At 43.9% G+C, this 20938-nt stretch overlaps 1 protein-coding gene across 4 annotated transcripts in view; it reads left to right on the forward strand.

The window, feature by feature from the left end:
- sema5ba (sema domain, seven thrombospondin repeats (type 1 and type 1-like), transmembrane domain (TM) and short cytoplasmic domain, (semaphorin) 5Ba) overlaps positions 1-20938 on the forward strand; it is a 233209-nt gene that overhangs the window by 115149 nt on the left and 97122 nt on the right. For all 4 annotated transcript variants that reach the window (XM_029636696.2, XM_029636702.2, XM_029636710.2 and 1 more), the window contains 4 exons: positions 6716-6778; positions 7578-7676; positions 8372-8585; positions 20317-20602. In XM_029636696.2, coding sequence (XP_029492556.1) covers positions 6716-6778; positions 7578-7676; positions 8372-8585; positions 20317-20602 — 662 coding nt within the window. The remainder of the gene's footprint in view (positions 1-6715; positions 6779-7577; positions 7677-8371; positions 8586-20316; positions 20603-20938) is intronic.

Raw genomic sequence — 20938 nt, forward strand, 5'->3', positions numbered from 1 at the left:
AATATCAGGCAGAAAGAAATCCATTCAGGTCAATTTTTCTCTATTGTTGTCCTTATGTTCCACAAAATACTTTTCAGTTTCTACAGATAATGTTTTAGAACATCTTGAGAAATGGGTAACCTTGTGCACTGCCGAGACCCAGATCTGTCCTCAGACCAGTCATTAACCAGGTCCTAAAGCTAGAGAGGACTCTCAATTTGCTGGACCCAGATCATTTTGGCCCCAGTTGGCCTACGGTATGTTCCATGGCTCTTCTCAAACACCAGGGCTCTTTCTCAATTCATCTTTCCACAATTCCTCACTTCCTCTTTCTAACCTTCCCAACTGTATTGAAGGTGAAGGTCCAAGGTCCCTTCCCACAGACCTTCTCCTACAATGCCTTTTGGGAAGAGGTGATGCAAGAAGATGTGTGGAATTGAGGAAAGATGAATTGAGAAAGAGCTCTGGCCTTATAGAATCACATGTGACTGACTGAGTCAAAAGGAAGCTGAAAGCTGTTTTCGGTCATTGGGGGAAAGCCTTGTTTGACTTGCTGGTATTGTTCTGTCACATGATGCATTGTTTTGGGCTGTGAGGACCAAGGTCAGGGGAGTAGAGGTGACCTCTGAACTATATCTTCCCCAAACAACAGGATGTTTTCTCTTCAAACTCCCTGGTCAACAGAGGTTTGTGGGAAACTCTTTAGGCTCGAGAAGGAAAATAAATGATTTTCTCTTGTTTAGATTTACTTACTTATGTAAACTTCTTGAAGTAGTTTGTTGAAGGACGGAGAAGAACAAAATGACATCTGGTTGTTTGAAACATCTTGACATGAAGATGCAAAGACTGAAAGGTATCAAATCCAAATAAAATAAATGTCACATGCGCCGAATACAACAACTGTAGACTTTACCGTGAAATGCTTACTTATGAGCCCTTTCCCAACAATACAGTTAAAAAGTAAGAAAATTAGCAAATAGATTAAAACAATATATTAACGCAAAATAAAAATAACTTGGCTATATACAAGGAGTACAGAGTCAGTGTACTGGGGTGTGAGGTTGTTGGGGTTATTGATTGAGGTAATATGTAGATGGAGGTTTGGTTAGGTGATTGATCAAAGTACTATGTACATGTAGGTAGGAATCCAGTCTTTCACAGGCACAAATATGAATTGCGTTGGTGTAAGTCTTGCCCATAGCCATACGGTGTATTTTGGGGTTAAAGTCTTCACTTTCTGGTATCCTCATCAACAATGCCCCTCACATACAACTGTACATTATGACAGTGGACAGACTGGTATTATAAAGACAGTAGAGGAGGGTCAAAATATGGCTGATGCATTACATGTATGTGTGTCTTGAGCTTCCCTAATGAGATGTTCACACCCTGCAGTTGTCCTCAGAAGTAAAGCACCCAGCTCCATCCCCAGCTCCATGACCCAGCTCCATGACCCAGCTCCAGCTCCAGGCCCACCTCCATGTCCCAGACCCAGCCCCAGCTCCAGCCCCAGCTCCATGACCCAGCTCCAGTTCCAGGCCCACCTCCATGTCCCAGACCCAGCCCCAGCTCCAGTCCCAGCTCCATCCCCAGCTCTAGCCCCAGCTCCATGACCCAGCTCCAGCCACAGCCCCAGCTCCATGACCCAGAGTTTGATGAGTCACGCCTGATATCATTCATCCACTCATGATCACATTTTCCTGCTGCAATTTCAAAAGAGAATGAATAATTGATGTGGTCTTTGTCAGAATGGGAGGATAATCTGTGGCCTACAGAGCCAGATAGGGACAAGTCATCTGCTAGTGTCTCACAGCAGGACCGTGTGTGTGTGTGTGTGTGTGTGTGTGTGTGTGTGTGTGTGTGTCAGCGTATGTGCTGAGGGATGATCCAAGATGGTGCAGCTAATCAAGGAGACGGCCCAGCCGGCCTGTTTCTGCCTCATCTCTCCTGATGTAGAGTAATGGTCTGTAGGAGACTGTAGGAGGCACCACTGGGGCAGAGAGGAGCTATCGTGCACCACACTCACAGATTAAAGTCATCATTCACCCACTCTTACTGGATAGGATACTGCCCCTAGCCCCCTTCACAAGGAGGCTGAGGGAGCTGGGAGTTGCTACAGATGTACAGGAATGGTGATAGAATGGTGTTCTCAGATGGTTTAGTGTCCCCCTCCATCTCTTTCTCCATTTCTCTCTCTCTCTCTCTCTCTCTCTCTCTCTCTCTCTCTCTCTCTCTCTCTCTCTCTCTCGTGTACATATTGGGTCAGAACAGCTGTGGCACTTCAAAGATGGTCTACTTTATGGACAAACACACAAGCACACACTCAGGGAGGAGGAGAGGGCCCAGTAGAGGGCTGGAGTGCACAGCACAGGGAGGAGGAGGGCAGCAGAGTAGGGCTGGAGGAGTGCACGGGGGAGGGGAGCATATCTGCGCCCTCTTGTGTAGGGATCAGTGTTCATGGACAATGAGGCAGAGCCATTGAGAGTCCTGTCACATCCGTCAGTAGGGCAGGGGGGAGAGGGCGGGACTGGTGAGTGGACAGGGGACAGGGTGAATGAAGAGGGGAGTGGAGAAGGGGACGGAGGAAGGAGAGGTAGTGGAGTGGAGGGTGGGTCGGTTGGAGCCTGAATAGGGTACTCTGTAAGAGTATGTAAGAGGACGAAGCAGAACGGGATGCTGGCCCATTGAAGTGAGGGGACCTTGGAGTAGAGCAGAGAACAGCTAGCAGGCTATAACATGCTGTACAGAGCTGGGTGATCTCTGCCTCCTCTCCACACTTTCATCACAGATCAGTATGCAAATAATGTTCCCTACTCTTCACGTCAAAGGAGGAAGAGGTTCGACAGAGATTTTGAGGTTGAGTCAAGGATATAGGGAGGGAAATGGATTTAGCAGTGCATAGATTCAACAGCAAATATATTCTCAGTCCACTAAATACATTTGTAGAGTCTGTATAGGTACGAAGGTACGTGTACAAAGGGAAGTCCACAAGAGTCAATGTACATACAGTCCACTGCATGGTCCCAAGCTATCACAGTGGTTGTGATCGTAGTACTAAATACTGTACTTGTAGCCTACTAAAACCAAGCACACCAACTGAAATGTTCTGTTGTGGCAAAATGGTTCTGTTACAGTCTAATGCTATGTAAATGCTTGAGTTGAAAAGTACTATCTATCTATCTATCTATCACCGACCGACCGACCGACCGAACGTATCTACTGGTAATTTTCCATACCTGTCCACTACCCTCTTCACACACCGCACAAAGGCGTGATTTGCTGGTGGCTCCTTATCGCTTTGGGCACCAGAGACCCAGCTCAAGGCCAAATTCTTCTTCATACTGAATAGGCTTTTAAAAAACAAATCACTTCCTTCTCTTAGACATGTAGGCTAGGAGTGGCAAGCAGCTCATTGTGTAAAACAAGTGTATAATGACTGTGTGACTAACTTTTGAGTTCCTCTCCTGTTTATCCTGAGAGTGATCTCCCTTGCAATTGCTTGAATAAACTCTTACTGCTGATAAGGAAGTTCTGCCTGATTCCCGGAGTAAGTTTTTGTCAACACTCCTCTACAGACACATTTATTCCTCATATTTACAAACCATAATTAATAGTCAACATGATTGTTGTCAAATGTCACTGAACGACAGAGTCTTATCTACAGAGTGCCACCCATGTTTAAGGAAGAGCCATTTCCCATCTCTTTAACTGTCTGGCTCACTGTTAGCGGTTTGTTTCATTAGCATTTATTACTTCCTCTGTAAAAATACAATTCATTTCCCTCCCAAACATGAATCCTTCATCCTTTCACTAATTGTACTTTCAGCTATATTATTTGCCCATGAAAAATCCATGATTTTTTTTCTGTAGCGGGTTGCCGAGGGCAGAATACTTATTGCCTCCAAAAGTGGCAAAGTTGGAGAAATGAGGTGTCACACTTGGGTTTGAGGGTAAATAGACAGTGTTGTTGGAGGCACATCATTGTTGTTGGCCCTACTAATAGAGGAAATGCATCTGAGAGTGCTGTCGCAATTTATCTTCAAATCAGTCCAGGTCTGGAATAATTGACTTAATTTAACTTCATTTCGGTTTTTTTTAGTAATGGCCATTTTCTATTGCTCAAACCAATGTGTTATAGTCCTCTTCAAACTGGCATGTCGAGTGAATGACTTGTTGAAATTATGTTTTTTCTGTAAGTTTTACTTTAAAATGTCAGTAGCTCAATTTAACAAAAAATCATCCAAAATATAATGTCAAACTCGTATAACAGGATTAGGAAACTGGTCTAGAATACTTTGTATTGGACATGAACAGTGATATTGACATGTCCTCCACCTCTCCTCATCACTATGTCATATATCATTATTTCTAAAGGAACACTTGTAGTTGGAACTGTAACACAGGTTCAAGCCGCTACACTGTGACCTCATTCCACCACTGCCTTGAGGCCCTATGGGCCTGCTCACAGGCAGACATACAGTACAAACCGCTCCATCCATCCCAGCCCGGGCAGGCAGGAATTGTACAACCGTCACCCCACTCAGAGTGCCTGTCACAGCTGGGGGGGTAGAGTGGTATTGGTATTCTAAGTGCATGGGCCCTGTGGTATTCAGAGTAGGACTGGCTTTGAGCTGGCTTTGTTCCAGACCGGGGTGAAGAGAGGTAGGGGCGAGGGGTCAGGGGTTAAGCCGATGGGATCCTCGGAGATGGGGCCTCGCTGAGAAAAGATGGTAATGACCTGAACGATGAATCACCACATAGGCATCCATCACACACCAACCTCCCATTGAGACAAACAGAGCTACGGCAGTGGAAGGAGAGGTGTGAATGTGTGAGTGTTTTGAATCATGTCATCTCAGCACTGCTAGTGCGGGGGTATGCGTGATGGTATTTGAAGTGCTTGTTGACTGTCATGGTGGTAGAGTAACGCCTTTATATAATAAAAAGCTTCTGTTTTTCTTTTTCCATTTGAGGCCCGAGCTCTTATCGGTTGTGAGTTTAAACTGTTCTAGTTGTCTAATTTCATCACAGTGTTTTCAGTATGGCTGGCTGGCCTACATGACAGACTGCAGCTTTCTCTCTCAGCTCATTTCTCTCTCTCCCTCTCTCTCGTTCATTCTTTCTGTCTCTGTCTTTCTTTCTGTCTTTCTCTCTCATTTTTCACTCTCCATCTCTCTTTCTTCCCCCCTCTTTCCCTCGTTCTCTCTTTCTCCCCCACCCTTTCTCTTTCTGTATCTTTCTCCCCCTCCCACCTCTCTCTCGCTCTCTCTCTCTCTCTCTCCCTCTCTCTGTTCAGTGCAGTATGAGCAAGGTTAATTAAAGAGTCTCTCAGAACAGAGAGATAACACCCAGCCTCATCTCAGGGACAGCAGACACATCATATGCATCCCAAATGGCAACCTATTCCCTATATAGTGCAGTACTTTTGGCCAGGGTCCATTGGGCTCCAATGTAGTGCAATACGTAGTGAATAGTTTGCATTTGCGACACAGACACGGCTAGCTTACTCCTCTCTCTCATCGTGTTAAATATCGATTTATTTCACGAATCAATTTGTCTCTTTCTTTCTTACTCTCTTTCCTTTTCTTTCTGACGCTTTTGGACACTTTAATCTGTGTCCAGACTCCAGTCTCGGGGTATCTGTTTTCATACCACGATGTGGTCTCTGTAGTGTCCCCTAGCCCTGTTGTGCATGACAATGTTCCACTGTGTGAAGAATAAGCCAAAATATCGGTCGATGTGGTTGTGTTGTGTGTTATGGATGATCCGTCTTAAAGTCAATACACGATAGAGAACCCGAATGGCAGACTCTTTCTCCAGTGCGCAGAGAGGACCCCCATTCACTGTAAGAGATTAGAGGAGAGGGAGAGGGAGAGAGGAGGGAGACAAGTGACACAGTGGGGGTATAAGCTGGACCTAGTCCGTGCCAACTCCAGCCTCTCTCTCTCCCAGCACTAGGGTTAGGCCAGCAGCACCACAGCTATTTTTAGTGAGACTGAGAGACCAAGACACAGTAACCACCATGAGAGAGAGAGGGCCATCTCCCAGGCTCCCATACAAAATGCCAATGCTGCTCTGATAGCCAAGTGTGTGTGTTTGTGTGTGTGTGCCCCAGCACTGAGCAGCAAGACCAGTCTCTTGGTGTAGCATTCGTAATTTAACCCAAGACATACGGTTCTAAAAAAATAATTTAAAAAATGCAATTGGGCAGTGGAGAAAAAGCATGTGGCGGTGTGGTAGAGGATTGTAGGACGGTGTGTGTCTGCCTCGTGTGTGTGTGTGTCTGCCTCGTGTGTGTGTGTGTCTGCCTCGTGTGTGTGTGTTTGTTTTTGTGTGTCCCAGCACTGAGCTGGGGCTGGGGCATTCTTAATTAAACCCAATGCGGTTCTAAAGGAATGTAAGTGGGCTGTGGTGTGGTAGAGGATTGGAGGATGATGTGTGTGTGGAGGATTGGACATTGAAACACATTTCCATTCTAATGACATCTCGGCTGCAAATTAGGACGCAGCCCTGGTCCTATCTGGTTACCTGACCTCATAATCCACTGGCTGGCGCAATTAACAAACATCAATAAGGTTCATGTCTTTTCATCGCATCTGTGTTGTTAGTAGCAATATTAAGCTAACAGTTGCATCATTGTCAGGCAGCCAGCAGGCACTAGTCAGGCAGCCCCCTTGGCAACAGGTGAATGCTGCATCCAGTCACTCTTTTATGTGTGTTTATTTTGGTTTCCCAGGCAACGGAATGGGGTCCAGACGATGACACCAGGAGGTCCTGTCAGAGCAAAGGGAAGACCGAGGTAAACGATGACTTTAAGGGTCCCCCCCCCACACACACACACACACACAGGATGCCACCCTGAATAAAAGCTTTTACTTTAAAAGCGGGCAGTTGATTGGATGAGGAAGTGGCTCATCTCCGTCCAACGGCTGATAAACACTGTGATCATTTTGTTATTTCACTTTTTCTTTGTAGGAATTTAATGCCTTGTCATTTTTTTCTCAAGAGGGGAGAAACAAAAAAGCAGTCACATCTTTCTGAAACCTGTAGAACCTCGTCTGACCTCAAGTTCTGAAACAAAGTTACTCTATTTGCCAAAACAATGTATTTAAGGAAAACTAAGAAGTTTCATTAAAGAAAATGTCCCCCTCAATCGTCAGACAATGGTTCCCTCAATGTGCATGACAAACCTGGAAGTAAGCAATTAGTTGCACTGTGTACTCCATATACTGCATATCACGTGTATATGACAAATAAACAAACTTGAATTCTTTCTAAGAATGAGATGTGATTGGACTAGGTTTAGATGTGTTACATTTCATCTCACAAATGAAAGATAGACAGTCATTACAGTCATATCATTGAAGTGAGTGGTGAGTAATGCTGGCTCGTATTCATTAGTGTATACTGTTACAAACTGTAGCCAAATGTTTTGCAATGAAAACAAGCAGCTTTTTAAATCATGTTTCTTATCAAGTACAGGTAGACCCACGCAGTTTCGGTCAATTTTCTTCCATTTGGTTTCTAGTGAATACAATCAAGATACTGTATGTAATTCTCTAACCTATAACATCTCTGTACTCTACTACCCCCTGTAGGTGGAGTGTCAGAACTACATCCGCGTCCTGCTGGTCAATAAGACCGAGGTCATTACCTGTGGAACCAACGCCTTCCAGCCCCTCTGTATCACCCGGGAGGTAAGGGGGGAGGGATGGATGCAATGATATCTGTCAGGGTGGATGGGGTTCGAGGAAGAAGTAGAATGGAGTGAAAACCTACAGGGGGCTGGGTAGGGGTGATAGGGAAGGAATGATAAGAAGGTAAAGGAGGATGGTGGGAGGAAGAAAGAGTGGATGGAGGGAAGAGGGGGATAGAGTGATAACTGGCAGGGTGGGGGGTGAATGATGGAGGGAATAAGATAAAGACTTGAATATAAACATCAAACAGCCATATGGTCTGGAGGAGACTTTAGAGGTAGGGGAAGACAGTAACAACACTATCATTTTCTTACTCTCTATCTCTTTCTCTATCACCCTATTTATCTTTCTCCCCCTCTCTCTCTATCTCTCTCTTTTCTATCTCTATCTTTTCTATCTCTATATCTCTATCTATATCTCTATATTTTCTATCTCTATCTATATCGCTCTCTATATCTATCTTTTCTATCTCTATATCTATCTTTTCTATCTCTATATCTATCTTTTCTATCTCTATATCTATCTTTTCGATCTCTATATCTATCTTTTCTATATCTATATCTATCTTTTCTATCTCTATATCTATCTTTTCTATCTCTATATCTATCTTTTCTATCTCTATCTATCTTTTCTATCTCTATATCTATCTTTTCTATCTCTATCTATATTCTCTATTCCTCTTTCCCTCCTCCCAGGTTGGGAATATGAGTAGTGTGTTGGATCGCGTGAACGGCGTGGCAAGGTGCCCCTACGACCCTCGCCATAACTCCACGGCGGTGGTGACAGAGAGCGGCGAACTATACGCCGCCACGGTCATCGACTTCTCTGGTCGCGACCCTGTCATCTACCGGAGCCTAGGGGGCATGCCACCCCTCAGGACGGCCCAGTACAACTCCAAGTGGCTCAATGGTAACACACACACATACAGACACACAAACACACAACACACACACACACTGCCCACCATGTGTTAGCTCATTTATCATTGTGTAGTGTCAATTAAAGTGGATTGTTGCATAAGGGCTAAGATCTTTGTCAGAGATCCAGCGCTTCCAGTTTGTTAATTGTCTTGATGCAGTCTATCAACCATGTTTCTCAGTGGAACTATGTCCTACCCTTTCCTAGTATCCTAGTACAAAAACCATGGTAATTTGGCACCCCAAAAAGCGATTTGAGTAATCCACCACAGTGTTGTTGAATAGGGATCACAGAGGTATGAAGGGTGTGGACAGTATGAGCTGGTGTTGGCTGGCACCATAGAAAAGCTAAGTTAGATACACCTCCATCAGCCCCAAAAGTCATGGCTATGTGTCTATAATATCCCTGTTGCTGACACCAAGTAATTTTTTACTGAATGCACCTCCAAAATACATCCTGACTCATGCAGAAAAAAGACAAACCTTCCAGAGACGGTGCTTCTCATCTGCAATAATTCAAACACAGCAGCCACACAGTTCTTGGCTTCACAGAGTAGGAGGAGAAAGGGGGAGGAAGGAGAAGAAAAGGGGAAGAAAAAGGGAGAGAGGAAGTGTGAGTAGGTAGAGGTAGACACCACAGTGGTAGACCAGGAGAGAGGAGAGACACTCAGGAGTCAATGAATGGAGTAAGAAGGGGAAGAAAGGGGGGAGAGGAAAGGTGAGGCTTCATTAGTGGGCCAGGCAGAGGAGACGGGGGACAAAGAGGAAAAGGGGGTAGGAGGATAGAGAAGAGAAGTAAGACTCAGTAGGATGAGACAGAAGGAGAAATGGGGTGAGAGGAAAGGTAGGAGATAGTGGTATACAGGTATACAGGCCAGGCACAGGAGAGGTGATATACTCAGAGACTCAGAAGGCAGTGAGCAGTGTAATTATTCCTCGCGTCAGGGAGAGGGTGAAATTACAGCGTGCTGCATGCTTCATGCTACACAGGGCTCTCTTCTGACAGTGTGTGTGTCTGAGGTGTGTGTGTTGGGGAGGTGGGCTTTACCGAAGCCTCTCTAGCAAGCGAGTGAGGGAGCAAGCAAGGGAGGGAGGAGTGGAGAGGCGAAGAGAGTGCTCTGCTCATCAGCATAATCACAGCTAGTTACAGACAGACAGGCAGATAGACACCACACCACTCACTTTAGTTACACACCACCTTTTCTTTCCGTTCCCTCAGCCCACCTAAAAATACACACAGCCTCTTGGGGCAAAGCTCCATTTTCTTCCTCCAGAGTCTTGAGCTGGATCGAGCAACCTCAGAGGAGACTGAGTGAGAATTAAAATCTCATTTCTAGTCATAAGCCTCCCCAGTTAGGGGGATTCACAAACAAACAGACAGAATAGAACAGAGGGGGTTCTGAATCTAATCAATCTGTTCTTTATTGGATTGGGACCTGCCAGGTACTGACCAACTGTTTTATTATAAATGAGAATGAAGTGGGGAGCCTGGGGAGCATTGAGGATGTAGAGGTCCCTAAAGAACACAGGCAGGCAGGCAGGCAATAATCTTCTCTCTCTCTCTCTCTCTCTCTCTCTCTCTCTCTCTCTCTCTCTCTCTCTCTCTCTCTCTCTCCAATTCAAAGCACTTTATTCAATTCAATGCAAATGGAACAGACAATAATCAAAATGTAATTAAACAAGGTAAAATAGTAGTGAACATTGCACTCACATAATCATTTTTTTAAATATAGACATTTCAAATGTTACAACACTGGGTCTGTGTGATCTGTGGAAAATATGTGTCTCTAATGTGGTCATCCATTTGGCAGGAGGTTAGGAAGTGTAGCTCAGTTTACACCTCATTTTGTGGAATAGCATTCTAGATTGCGCTGTTATTTTTGTTGATTCTTACCATTGGTTCAAATAGTTATCTTTTTGTTTTTTCATAATTTGGTTGGGTCTAAATGTGTCTGTCCTGTGGCTCTGTCCTGTGGCTCTGTCCTGTGGCTCTGTCCTGTGGCTCTGTGGCTCTGTCCTGTGGCTCTGTCCTGTGGCTCTGTGGTGTCTGTTTTTGTTTGTGAACAGAGCCCCAGAACTAGCTGGGTGAGGAGACTCTTCTCTAGGTTAATCTGTGTAGGTGAGGGCTTTGTGGTGGAATGTGTGGGCATTGCTTCCTTTTAGGTGGTTGTAGAATTTAGCAGGTATAGTCCTAATTCTGCTCTGTTTGCATTACACAAAGTATACTTTGGCAGAATTCTACATGCAGAGTCTCAATTGTGTGTTTGTCCCATTTCATGAATTCTTGGTTGATGAGTGGACCCCAGACCTCACAACCATACAGGGCAATGGGTTTGATAACTAATATAAGTGTTTTTACCCAGATCCTAATTGGGATGTTGAGTTTTATGGTCATTTTGATGGCATAGAAGGCCCTTCTTGCCTTATCTCGTTCACAGCCTTGTGGAAGTTACATGTGGTGTTGATGTTTAGGCCGAGGTAGGTGTAATTCTGGGGCAACAGTGTCTAGTTATAGTTTGTATTTGTTGTCTTGGCTATTGGACCTTTTTTGGAAAAACATTATTTTTTGTCTTACTGAGATTCACTGTCAGGGCCCATGTCTGACAAAATCTGTGCAAAATATCAAAGTGCTGCTGTAGGCCCTTCTCGGTTGAGTCCGTAGGGTGAGGCCGGGTGAGGTGCTGTAGACTGTTCTAGTGCCCTCGGCAATTCAGTGATATACAGTGCCTTTGTAAATTATTCAAACTCATTGACTATTCTCACATTTTGTTACATTAAAGCCTTATTCTACAATGGATTAAATAAAAAAATGTCCTCAGAAATCTACACACAATACCGCATAATGACAAAGCAAAAACACATTTTTTTTTTACAGAAATATCTTATTTACATAAGTATTCACACCCTTTGCTATGAAACTCGAAATTGAGCTCAGGTGCATCCAGTTTCCATTTATCATCCTTGAGATGACAGTGCATGTCAGAGCAAAAACCAAGCCATGAGGTTGAAGGAATTGTCCATAGAGTTCCGAGACAGGATTGTGTCAAGGCACAGATCTGGGGAAGTGTACCAAAAAATGTCTGCAGCGTTGAAGTCCCCAAGAACATAGTGGCCTCCATCATTCTTAAATGGAAGAAGTTTGGAACCACCAAGACTCTTCCTAAAGCTGGCCGCCTGTCCAAACTGCGCAATCAGGGAGAAGGGCCTTGGTCAGGGAGGTGACCAAGAACCTGATGGTCTCTCTGACAGAGCTCTGGAGTTCCTCTGTGGAGATGGGAGAACCTTCCAGAAGGACAACCATCTCTGCAGCACTCCAATAATCAGGCCTTTATGGTAGGCTGGCCAGACAGAAGCCACTCCTCAGTAAAATGCACATACCTACAGACTCTCAGACCATGAGAAACAAGATTATCTGGTCTGATGAAACCAATATTTAACTATTTGGCCTGGAGGAAACCTGGCACCATCCCTACGGTGAAGCATGGTGGTGGCAGCATCATGCTGTGGGGATGTTTTTCATCGGTAGGGACTGGGAGACTAGTCAAGATTGAGGCAAAGATGAATGGAGAAAAGTACAGATAGATCCTTGATGAAAAACTGCTCCAGAGCGAAGGTTCACCTTCAAACAGGACAATGTCCCTAAGCACACAGCCAAGACAACGCAGGAGTGGCTTCGGAACAAATCTCTTAATATCCCTGAGTGGCCCAGCCAAAGCCCGGACTTGAACCCGATCGAACATCTCTAAAGAGACCTGAAAAGGGCTGTGCTGCAACACTCCCCATCCAACCTGACAGAGCTTGAGAGGATATGCAGAGAAGAATGGGAGAAACTCCCCAAATACAGGTGTGCCAAGCTTGTAGTGCCATACCGAAGAAGACTCAAGGCTGTAATTACTGCCAAATGTGCTTCAACAAAGTATTGAGTAAAGGGTCTGAATACTTATGTTTAAAAAACAGTTTTTGCTTTGTCATTATGGGGTATTGTGTATAGATTCATGAAGGGGAAAACGATTTAATCTATTTTAGAATAAGGCTGTAACGTAACAAAATGTGGAAAAAGTCAAGTGGTCTGAATACTTTCCGAAGGCACTGTATTTGTTGAAGATGGTGGGGCTTAAGCTGCATCCCTGTCTCACCACACAGCCCAGAGGAAAGAAATATGTGTGTTAATTGCACATTTTATCTGCACACTTGTTGTCTACATTGATTTAATAATGTTGTATGCTCTCCCCCCAACACCGCTTTCCATCAATTTGTATAGCAGACCCTCATCCAAAAATGAGTCACAAGCTTTTTTTGAAATCAACAAAGCATGATAATATTTGTTTTTGTTTTGTTTGTTTGTCAATAAGGGTGTGCAGGGTGTATATGTGGTCTGTCGTACGGTATTTCGGTAAGAAGCCAATTTGACATTTGCTCATGACATTGTTTTCACTGAAGAAAGAGTCTGCTGTTGATGATACTGCAGAGGATTTTTCCAAAATTATTCCACTGTATTTATCTGGGTCAAATTTATCTTCACTTTTGTGGATTGGGGTGATCCGGCCTTGGTTCCAAATTCTAGGAAAGATGCCAGAGCTGAGGGTAATGTTTAAGAATAGCTCATTTGAATTTGTGGTCTGTATATTTTATCCTTTCGTTTAGTATACCATCAACACCATAGTCCTTTTTGGGTTGGAGGGTTTGTATTTCTCTCTCTCTCTCTGCATCCTGGGAGTGTTGGTGCATGTTGGGAATTGTATGAGTGAGTGTGAGTGGTGTCTGTAGTTAGATCGCCTCTGTTTTCTTTTCTGTTTCCTTTCTTGGTGGTTTTCCTTTTTCTATGCATGATTGAGTATTTTTGTGTTTTAGTGGTAGAATTAGGTATGTTGTAGTTCTTGTTGGAATTGCCATTGTTTTGGTGGGGATGGCGACCCACATGGTGATGCCATCCCTGTCACTTCGGCATGGCTTCAGGTGTGTTACTGAAGCTACTGTCACTGCGGAGGAGTTTCTGGTCACCGTAGGAGAGAAGGTAGGCTATTAGGCTAATTTTGCTTATGTTGGATGAATAAAGCAATGGTGTTTTTTGTTAAAGAAGAGCGTCTTGTCGATCGGATGGTTGTGCATACCGTACTTCTTAAATGTATGTTTATTTAAGTTACTCCGCTTTTTCTCCATCTACAAAGGTTACGATTTTGAATGTACCGCCGTTTATTCCCAATGAGCTATTGGAGATGAGAGATGTTTTACACATTTCTAAACTCTCTGATGTGAATGTGGGTTTGCTTTCTTTGGATCAGGAGAAAGCTTTTGACCATCTGGACCACCAGTACTTGTTCAAAACAGTGAAAGCCTTTTGGGGATGTTTTTTTTGTCTTGGATGAGTCTAAAGTATGCTGGGGCCTCATGTATGGTGAAGGTGGGGGTGGTTTGAGCTGACCCTTTCCCGTCCATAGGAGTATTAGGCAGGGATGCCCAATTTCAGGACAGTTATCTTGTCTGGCAATTGAACCAGTGCTTTGTTTTTTTAAAAAGAGGCTTACTGGTTTCTCTGTGCCAGGGGTTATGAAGGGTCCCACAATAGCACTGTCTGCGTATGCAGATAACGTGTCAGTTTTTATTACAGGGGTTGAGGATGTTATGGTTCTCTCAAATGCTCTAAAGGTGTATGAGGAGGCCTCCTCAGCTAGAGTTAATCGGGAATAGAGTGAGTTCCTGTGGGCAGGTCAGCTTCAAATTGGAACCACTCCATGGTTACCAGGGGGGCTTCAGTGTGGCAGAGATGGGATGAAGACTGGGATTTATTCTAGAATCTGATGTCTTTCAAAAAAATTACTGAGAAAGTGTGTGCCTGATTGTCTAGGTGGAAATGGGTTCTAGCCCAGCTGTCTTATAGGGGAAGGGTGCTGGTAGCCAATAACCTAACCAACCGCCTCTATCCTGTGGTACAGACTAATGAGTTTACAGACACCAGGGGGCCTGATAAAAGAGCTTCAGAGGACCCTTGTCAATTTCTTCTGGTCTGGACAACATTGGATTAAAGCTGCAGCCCTGTACCTGCCACTGCACGAGGGTGGGTAATGCCTGGTGGACATTTCTTCTAGGGTCATGGCTTTCTGGCTTCAAGCAGTCCAGAGACTGTTGTACAGTGATGGTTCTAGCTGGGTTGATACAAATCAAATCACATTTTATTTATCATATACACGTTTAGCAGATGTTATTGCGGGTGTAGCGAAATACTTGTGTTTCTAGCTCCACCAATGCAGTAATATCTAACAATTAACAACAATACACATAATACACACAACCTAAAAGTAAAATAATGGAATTGAGGAATATATAAATTCCTAAATTCCTACAGCCTACACATTGATGAGGAGTAGGCTGTTTGGGCTTAGACAAGCACCTTTTCACTTAAGGGTCTGACCCTTTTTTTCAATTTTCGCCTAAAATGACATACCCAAATCTAACTCTAGCTCAGGACCTGAAGCAATGATATGCATATGCTTGATACCATTTTTTTCAAACACTTTGAAAATTGTGGCAATCTCAAATGAATGTAGGAGAATATAACACATTAGATCTGGTAAAAGATAATACAATGAAAAAAACATGTTTATTTTTTTTCATCATCTTTGAAATGCAAGAGAAAGACCATGATATTATATTACAGTTTAGGCGCATTTTAGATTTTGGCCACTAGATGGCAGCGTGTGTGTACAAAGTTTCAGATTGATCCAGTGTAGCATTGCAATACTGGACAATATTTTGTCTCTGCCCAAATGTGATACATTTTCAAGTACATAACTACAGAGAACATACAAAAATGATATGGTAATCCAAAATGTAAGTTTACACACTCCCAGGAATGTCATACATGATGGATCTTTAGCTTATACACTAACTTTCACACATCTAGATGGCTGGGTGGGGTGGGTGTGGAGCCAGAGACAGCTGGGGTTCAAACTGTAGATCCCACTTCCTACATTTGAATATAAAAATTGATTTTATCAAACAAAACTATGCTACATTTGATCTCTGGGACCCTCAGGATGACAAATCAGAGCAAGATTACTGAATGTAAGTACATTATTTACCTTCAGAGGTGAATGTATCAAACAAGTTGCTGTAAACGTTTTTTTGTTGTTGTGCACTCTCCTCAAACTATAGCACGGTATTTTTTCACTGTAATTGCTACTGTAAATTGGAAAATCCAGTTAGAGAATATAAGCTTTCTGCCCATATAAGACCTGTTTATGTCCTGGAAAGTTTGCTGTTACTTACATCGTCATGCTAATCATATTAGCGCACGTTAGCTCAACCGTCCTGGTATAGGGACACTGATCCCGTAGAGGTTAAAGCTAGAGGGGGTGATTTGTCTGACCTGACTCCATTCTATGAGTCTGTTCTGCAGGCTTGGAGAGTTTTCAACACGTCCCGTAAGGCCGGCACACCACTAGGGATGTGGCTTTTTGAAGAGACTCTTTTTTTTTATAACAATGTCATCCAATCCCGTGCTAAGAGTTCAGCCAGCCTACGTTCATGTCTGTTAGGTGTGGGGTGTACCAAGCTGAGTCATCTGATGCTGAGCAGGAGCAGATTGTTGGAGGAGCTGGGAGAAAGAGTGGGGATCCGATCATCTTGCCTACTGTGAAAGGTCGTAGCTGAGGTCTGCGACTCCTTGCCAGTACTTCATCGGCAGTATGTGACTGATACTTCCAACTCTGATCGACGTATGGAGGGTCTGGATTATGTGTTCCCTGCGCTGAATGTAAGTGCTGTGGTGGGGGCATTCAAGAAGGACATGGGTATTCTGTTTTCCTTCGACACCCCGGAGCTGGGGGAGTTCAATGCGGTGGGAAAGAAGGCCACATACATGATATGTGTAAAAGTGTCCCCTGCTTCTTCCCTGGAAGGGGTAAAGTCGACGAGGTGGTTGGATGTGTTGGTCAAGGTGCCTCCCCAAAAGGCTGTTGCCGGTCTCTATATAAACTGCCTATTGATAAGAGGACAGCTGACCTCCAATGGAGGATAATACATGGAGCTATAGTCACCAACATGCATCTGGTACACCTGGATCCTACTGTTGGGGAGGGGTGTCCATTCTGCATCTGGTACACCTGGACCCTACTGTTGGGGAGGGGTGTCCATTCTGCATCTGGTACACCTGGATCCTACTGTTGGGGAGGGGTGTCCATTCTGTGTCTGGTACACCTGGACCCTACTGTTGGGGAGGGGTGTCCATTCTGAAACTCTGGCACATCTGTGTACCAGGTTGGTCGGGATGATTTGACCTGATCACTACTTGGTTCTCAGCTCTGGGAGAGGTTTTCTCTTCCCAACTGTTTATATTTGGGCCAAAGTACAGGTTTAGTCAAAGGGGTGTAGTGTTCTTACTTAACCTTTCTGGCGCAGGTGTTCCGCTAGCGGCCCACCTCGACAACATCCGGTGAAATTGCAGCGCGCCAAATTCAAAATACAGAAATAGTCATAATAAACATTCATAAAAAATACAAGTGTTATACATCGGCTTAAAGATGAACTTCTTGTTAATCCCATCGCTTTGTCAGATTTCAAAAAGGCTTTACGGCGAAAGCATACCATGCGATTATCTGAGGACAGCGCCCCGCCTACAAAAGCATACAAACATTTACAACAAAGTAAAGTAATTATAAAAGTCAGAAATAGCAATAAAATGAATCACTTACCTTTGAAGATCTTCATATGGTTGCAGTCCCAGCTACACAATAAATATTCATTTTGGCGCCAGTAATCCACTGGCTCAAAGGTGGTCAAAACATGCAGACGAATACATCCTAATAGTACCGGTAAAGTTTGTCGAAACATGTCAAACAGTGTTTAGAATTAATCCTCAGGTTGTCAATTGTCTAAATAATCAATCATATTTAAACCGAACAATAGCGTCTTCAACAGAAAGGAAAAACAACGAAGGGCGCGCACTCGGTCAGGCGGGCACTCGGTCAGGTGCGCAAACCAGCTCTGCATTCTTCCTCAGTCCACAGACAGAAAGGTCTCATTCTTCTTCATTTTTCAGAAAACAAGCATGAAACAATGTCTAAAGACTGTTAACATCTAGTGAAAGCCATATGAACTGCAATCTGGGTCCTAACCCATTAGATACTCTATAGGCATTCAATTGATAATACCCACATCAAACAAATGCCACTTCATGGATGGATTTTCCTCAGGTTTTCGCCGGCCATATCAGTTCTGTTATACTCACATACATTATTTTAACAGTTTTGGACACTTTATAGTGTTTTCTATCCAAATCTACTATTTGCATATCCTTGCTTCTGGGCCTGAGTAACAGGCAGTTTACTTTGGGCACGCTTCTCATCCAGACGTCAAAATTCTGCCCCCAAGCCATAAGAAGTTTTAATTTAGTGGCAGCTAAATTAGCAATCTGGAAGATGAAAGAGCAGTATACAGGCTTCTGTGGACATGGTGGGTATGCTGGAGGAGATGTTGGCAGCAAGACAGAGGGTTGAGTTTGCCTATTATAAACTGGTTAATGACATTGGGCTGTTATGAGCATATGGGGTATTCAGTAGTTGTTGTGTTAAGTTACAGTGGAGGAAGATTTGGTGTTGTGTTTTTAATTGATGTTTAACCATTGATGTTTGAGTGTTTATTGTGTTGTGGGTTCCCAGACCTAAAGTTTCTTTTTAAACTCTCTCTCTCTCTCCCTCTTGCTCTCTCTCCTCCTCTTCCCCATGGTCAGTCACGTGGCTGTGTGTGAGTTACAGCCCTCAATCAGACTGTGTGGAGATTGAACAATCTGTTTGTTGGATTGACGCCCACACACATTACGCAGCCTAAACATTATACTGTATCGACTGTGTATAGAGTATTAGCTCATTCAAATGCCACCTCTGACAGCAACCGGGCCGTGTGTGTGTGTGTGTGTGTGTGTGTGTGTGTGTGTGTGTGTGTGTGTGTGTGTGTGTGTGTGTGTGTGTGTGTGTGTGTGTGTGTGTGTGTGCGTGCGTGCGTGCGCGTGTGTGTGTGTGTCTGACAGCCGTGGGGAAGCAGTAGTGTTAATATACGCTGAAGCCTTTTTTTGGCTTCTCTCTCTCTGTGGTAATTATCTAGGACCCAGCAGGAGGTCTGGTGAAACAGTACCACACACACACACACACCTTCATTTACATGGCTGTAAGCATCGGTTAGCTGACTGAACTGGAGAACTCAGTCCTCCATTAAACAGTATCATGAAGAGCCAGGTTAGGGAGATAATGGTAGATTTGTCATGATAGCTTATCAGAAATGGATTACATGATTTTACATGGATTACATTACATGTAATTATTTACAGCAAAGCTGTGGGTTGTAACATGGCTCCCCATGCTGGCATGTTAACATTAAGCTTACCCTAGAGACAATGATCAAACAGTGCGATAAAACATATGGAGAAAGCAAACTATAGGATAAGAATAATGGGACAGTGGATGAAGCTACAGCTGACAAGATTATTTTTTTTGGTTAACATTTTATTTTGATAGTCCCATCTATAGATGCTCCACTAACTAACAATCGACTATCATTAACATGTCAATGCATGTCTTTGGACTTGCAGCAGGGAAGCATCTGTAGATATCACCAAGCATTGTGCTATTTGGTAAACTAGTCCGTCTCTACCACCATTTCACCCATTCCTATTTGCTGCCCCCAGCTACTACCCGCAGTTGTTTTTTTATGAGTGTTCTGAAATGGAATTATACGTTCTGTTATTGCTTCTGATGCTGTTTCCATTCCTGCTGACCGCCTGCGTTCTCCTATAATCTCATTCTCTTAAAAGGTAGTGCTGGCCCCCGGGGCACTTATCATCATGACTGTTTGCAGGTTAATATCTACGCTCTCTGCTCTGCATCCAAGCAGTCCGTTTGTGTGAGAGTGTGTGTGTGTGTTTGATATCACTGAGAATGAATGTTACCTTAGGGAAAGCAGCATTGACTGCACATACTGTGTTGTTCTCACAGCCTCACTGCTTCTCTAGTCATGAACAATCCTCCTCTACATTATAACTCTACAGGGGAGAAGGCATGCCACTGGTTATCACATCTGGGTTCAAATAGTATTTAACACCTTTCAAATGCTGTCATTGAGTGTTTGTTTGAGCCTGAATTTAATGCCAGATGGGCAGAGTTTGCACTTTTGGAATTAAACCATTGGTTCCATTTTGTCCAGGCATGCTCAATAAAGCATATTTTAAATGTTGTTTGAACCCTGCTATGTCTGCTGTTAATGTGTTCAGTGTTGGGACTGAGGCTAACCCGTGTCTGTAATAATAACAACTCACAACAGGGAGACTGTTTGAGTGGCCGTACCATGTAGTGTTTCTGAGCACCAACTAGAATGGATGATGAAGTCACAGTCTATATTGATTTTGTTCCACTCATCGAGTGCATTAGTCTCATGTCTTTACCACATCAAGATTGATCATGTGTTCTGGCAATTTACAGATGGAGGAATGAATGCAGTGTACGTTTTATAGGATGACTGTAACAAATGAATGTATCTCCTAGGATTACTTTATTATCAACATGACTGGACACATTCATTCGTCAGTATAAACTAGCATGACATTAAGAATCATCCCCTATGGCTGCATGGACTCTAATGCTCTCTCTGACTTTGTCTCCTCTTCCCCTATGCCCTTCTTCCTCTCCTTCTCTGTCCCCTCCCCTCCTCCCTTGTCCTCTCCTCCTCTTCCTCAGAGCCCCATTTCATCTCAGCCTATGATGTGGGTCTCTTCACATTCTTCTTCCTGCGTGAGAACGCTGTGGAACACGACTGTGGGAAGACCGTCTACTCCCGGGTGGCCCGCGTCTGTAAGAACGACATCGGAGGGCGGTTCCTACTGGAAGACACCTGGACCACCTTCATGAAGGCCAGGCTGAACTGCTCGCGCTCCGGAGAGTTCCCCTTCTACTATAATGAGCTGCAGAGCACCTTCTATCTGCCTGAACAAGACCTCATCTACGGGATATTCACCACCAATGTGTGAGTGATGAGTAATAGTATTCTTATGCAAGACACACACACACACTCAGGAAAACACACACACACACACACACACACGCACTCATGAACAGGTGCACTAACCACGCACGCACGCACCCTCTCCCTCCCACCCCCACGCAAACTCCATTACTGCAGTTTCCAGGCCTAATGATTATCATTATTCAGCATCCACTTCTTGAGAACACTTAAGCTGTGTTTGAATACTCATACTAACTGCACTAGCCATACAATTTATGACATAAATTGATTATATAGTATGCGTATTGGTCATAGTATGGGTATAGTTAGTATGCCAAAATTTTCCAGATGTCGTGC

This window comes from Oncorhynchus nerka, linkage group LG3 (assembly GCF_034236695.1).
Source record: "Oncorhynchus nerka isolate Pitt River linkage group LG3, Oner_Uvic_2.0, whole genome shotgun sequence".
Classification (NCBI taxonomy): Eukaryota; Metazoa; Chordata; class Actinopteri; order Salmoniformes; family Salmonidae; genus Oncorhynchus; species Oncorhynchus nerka.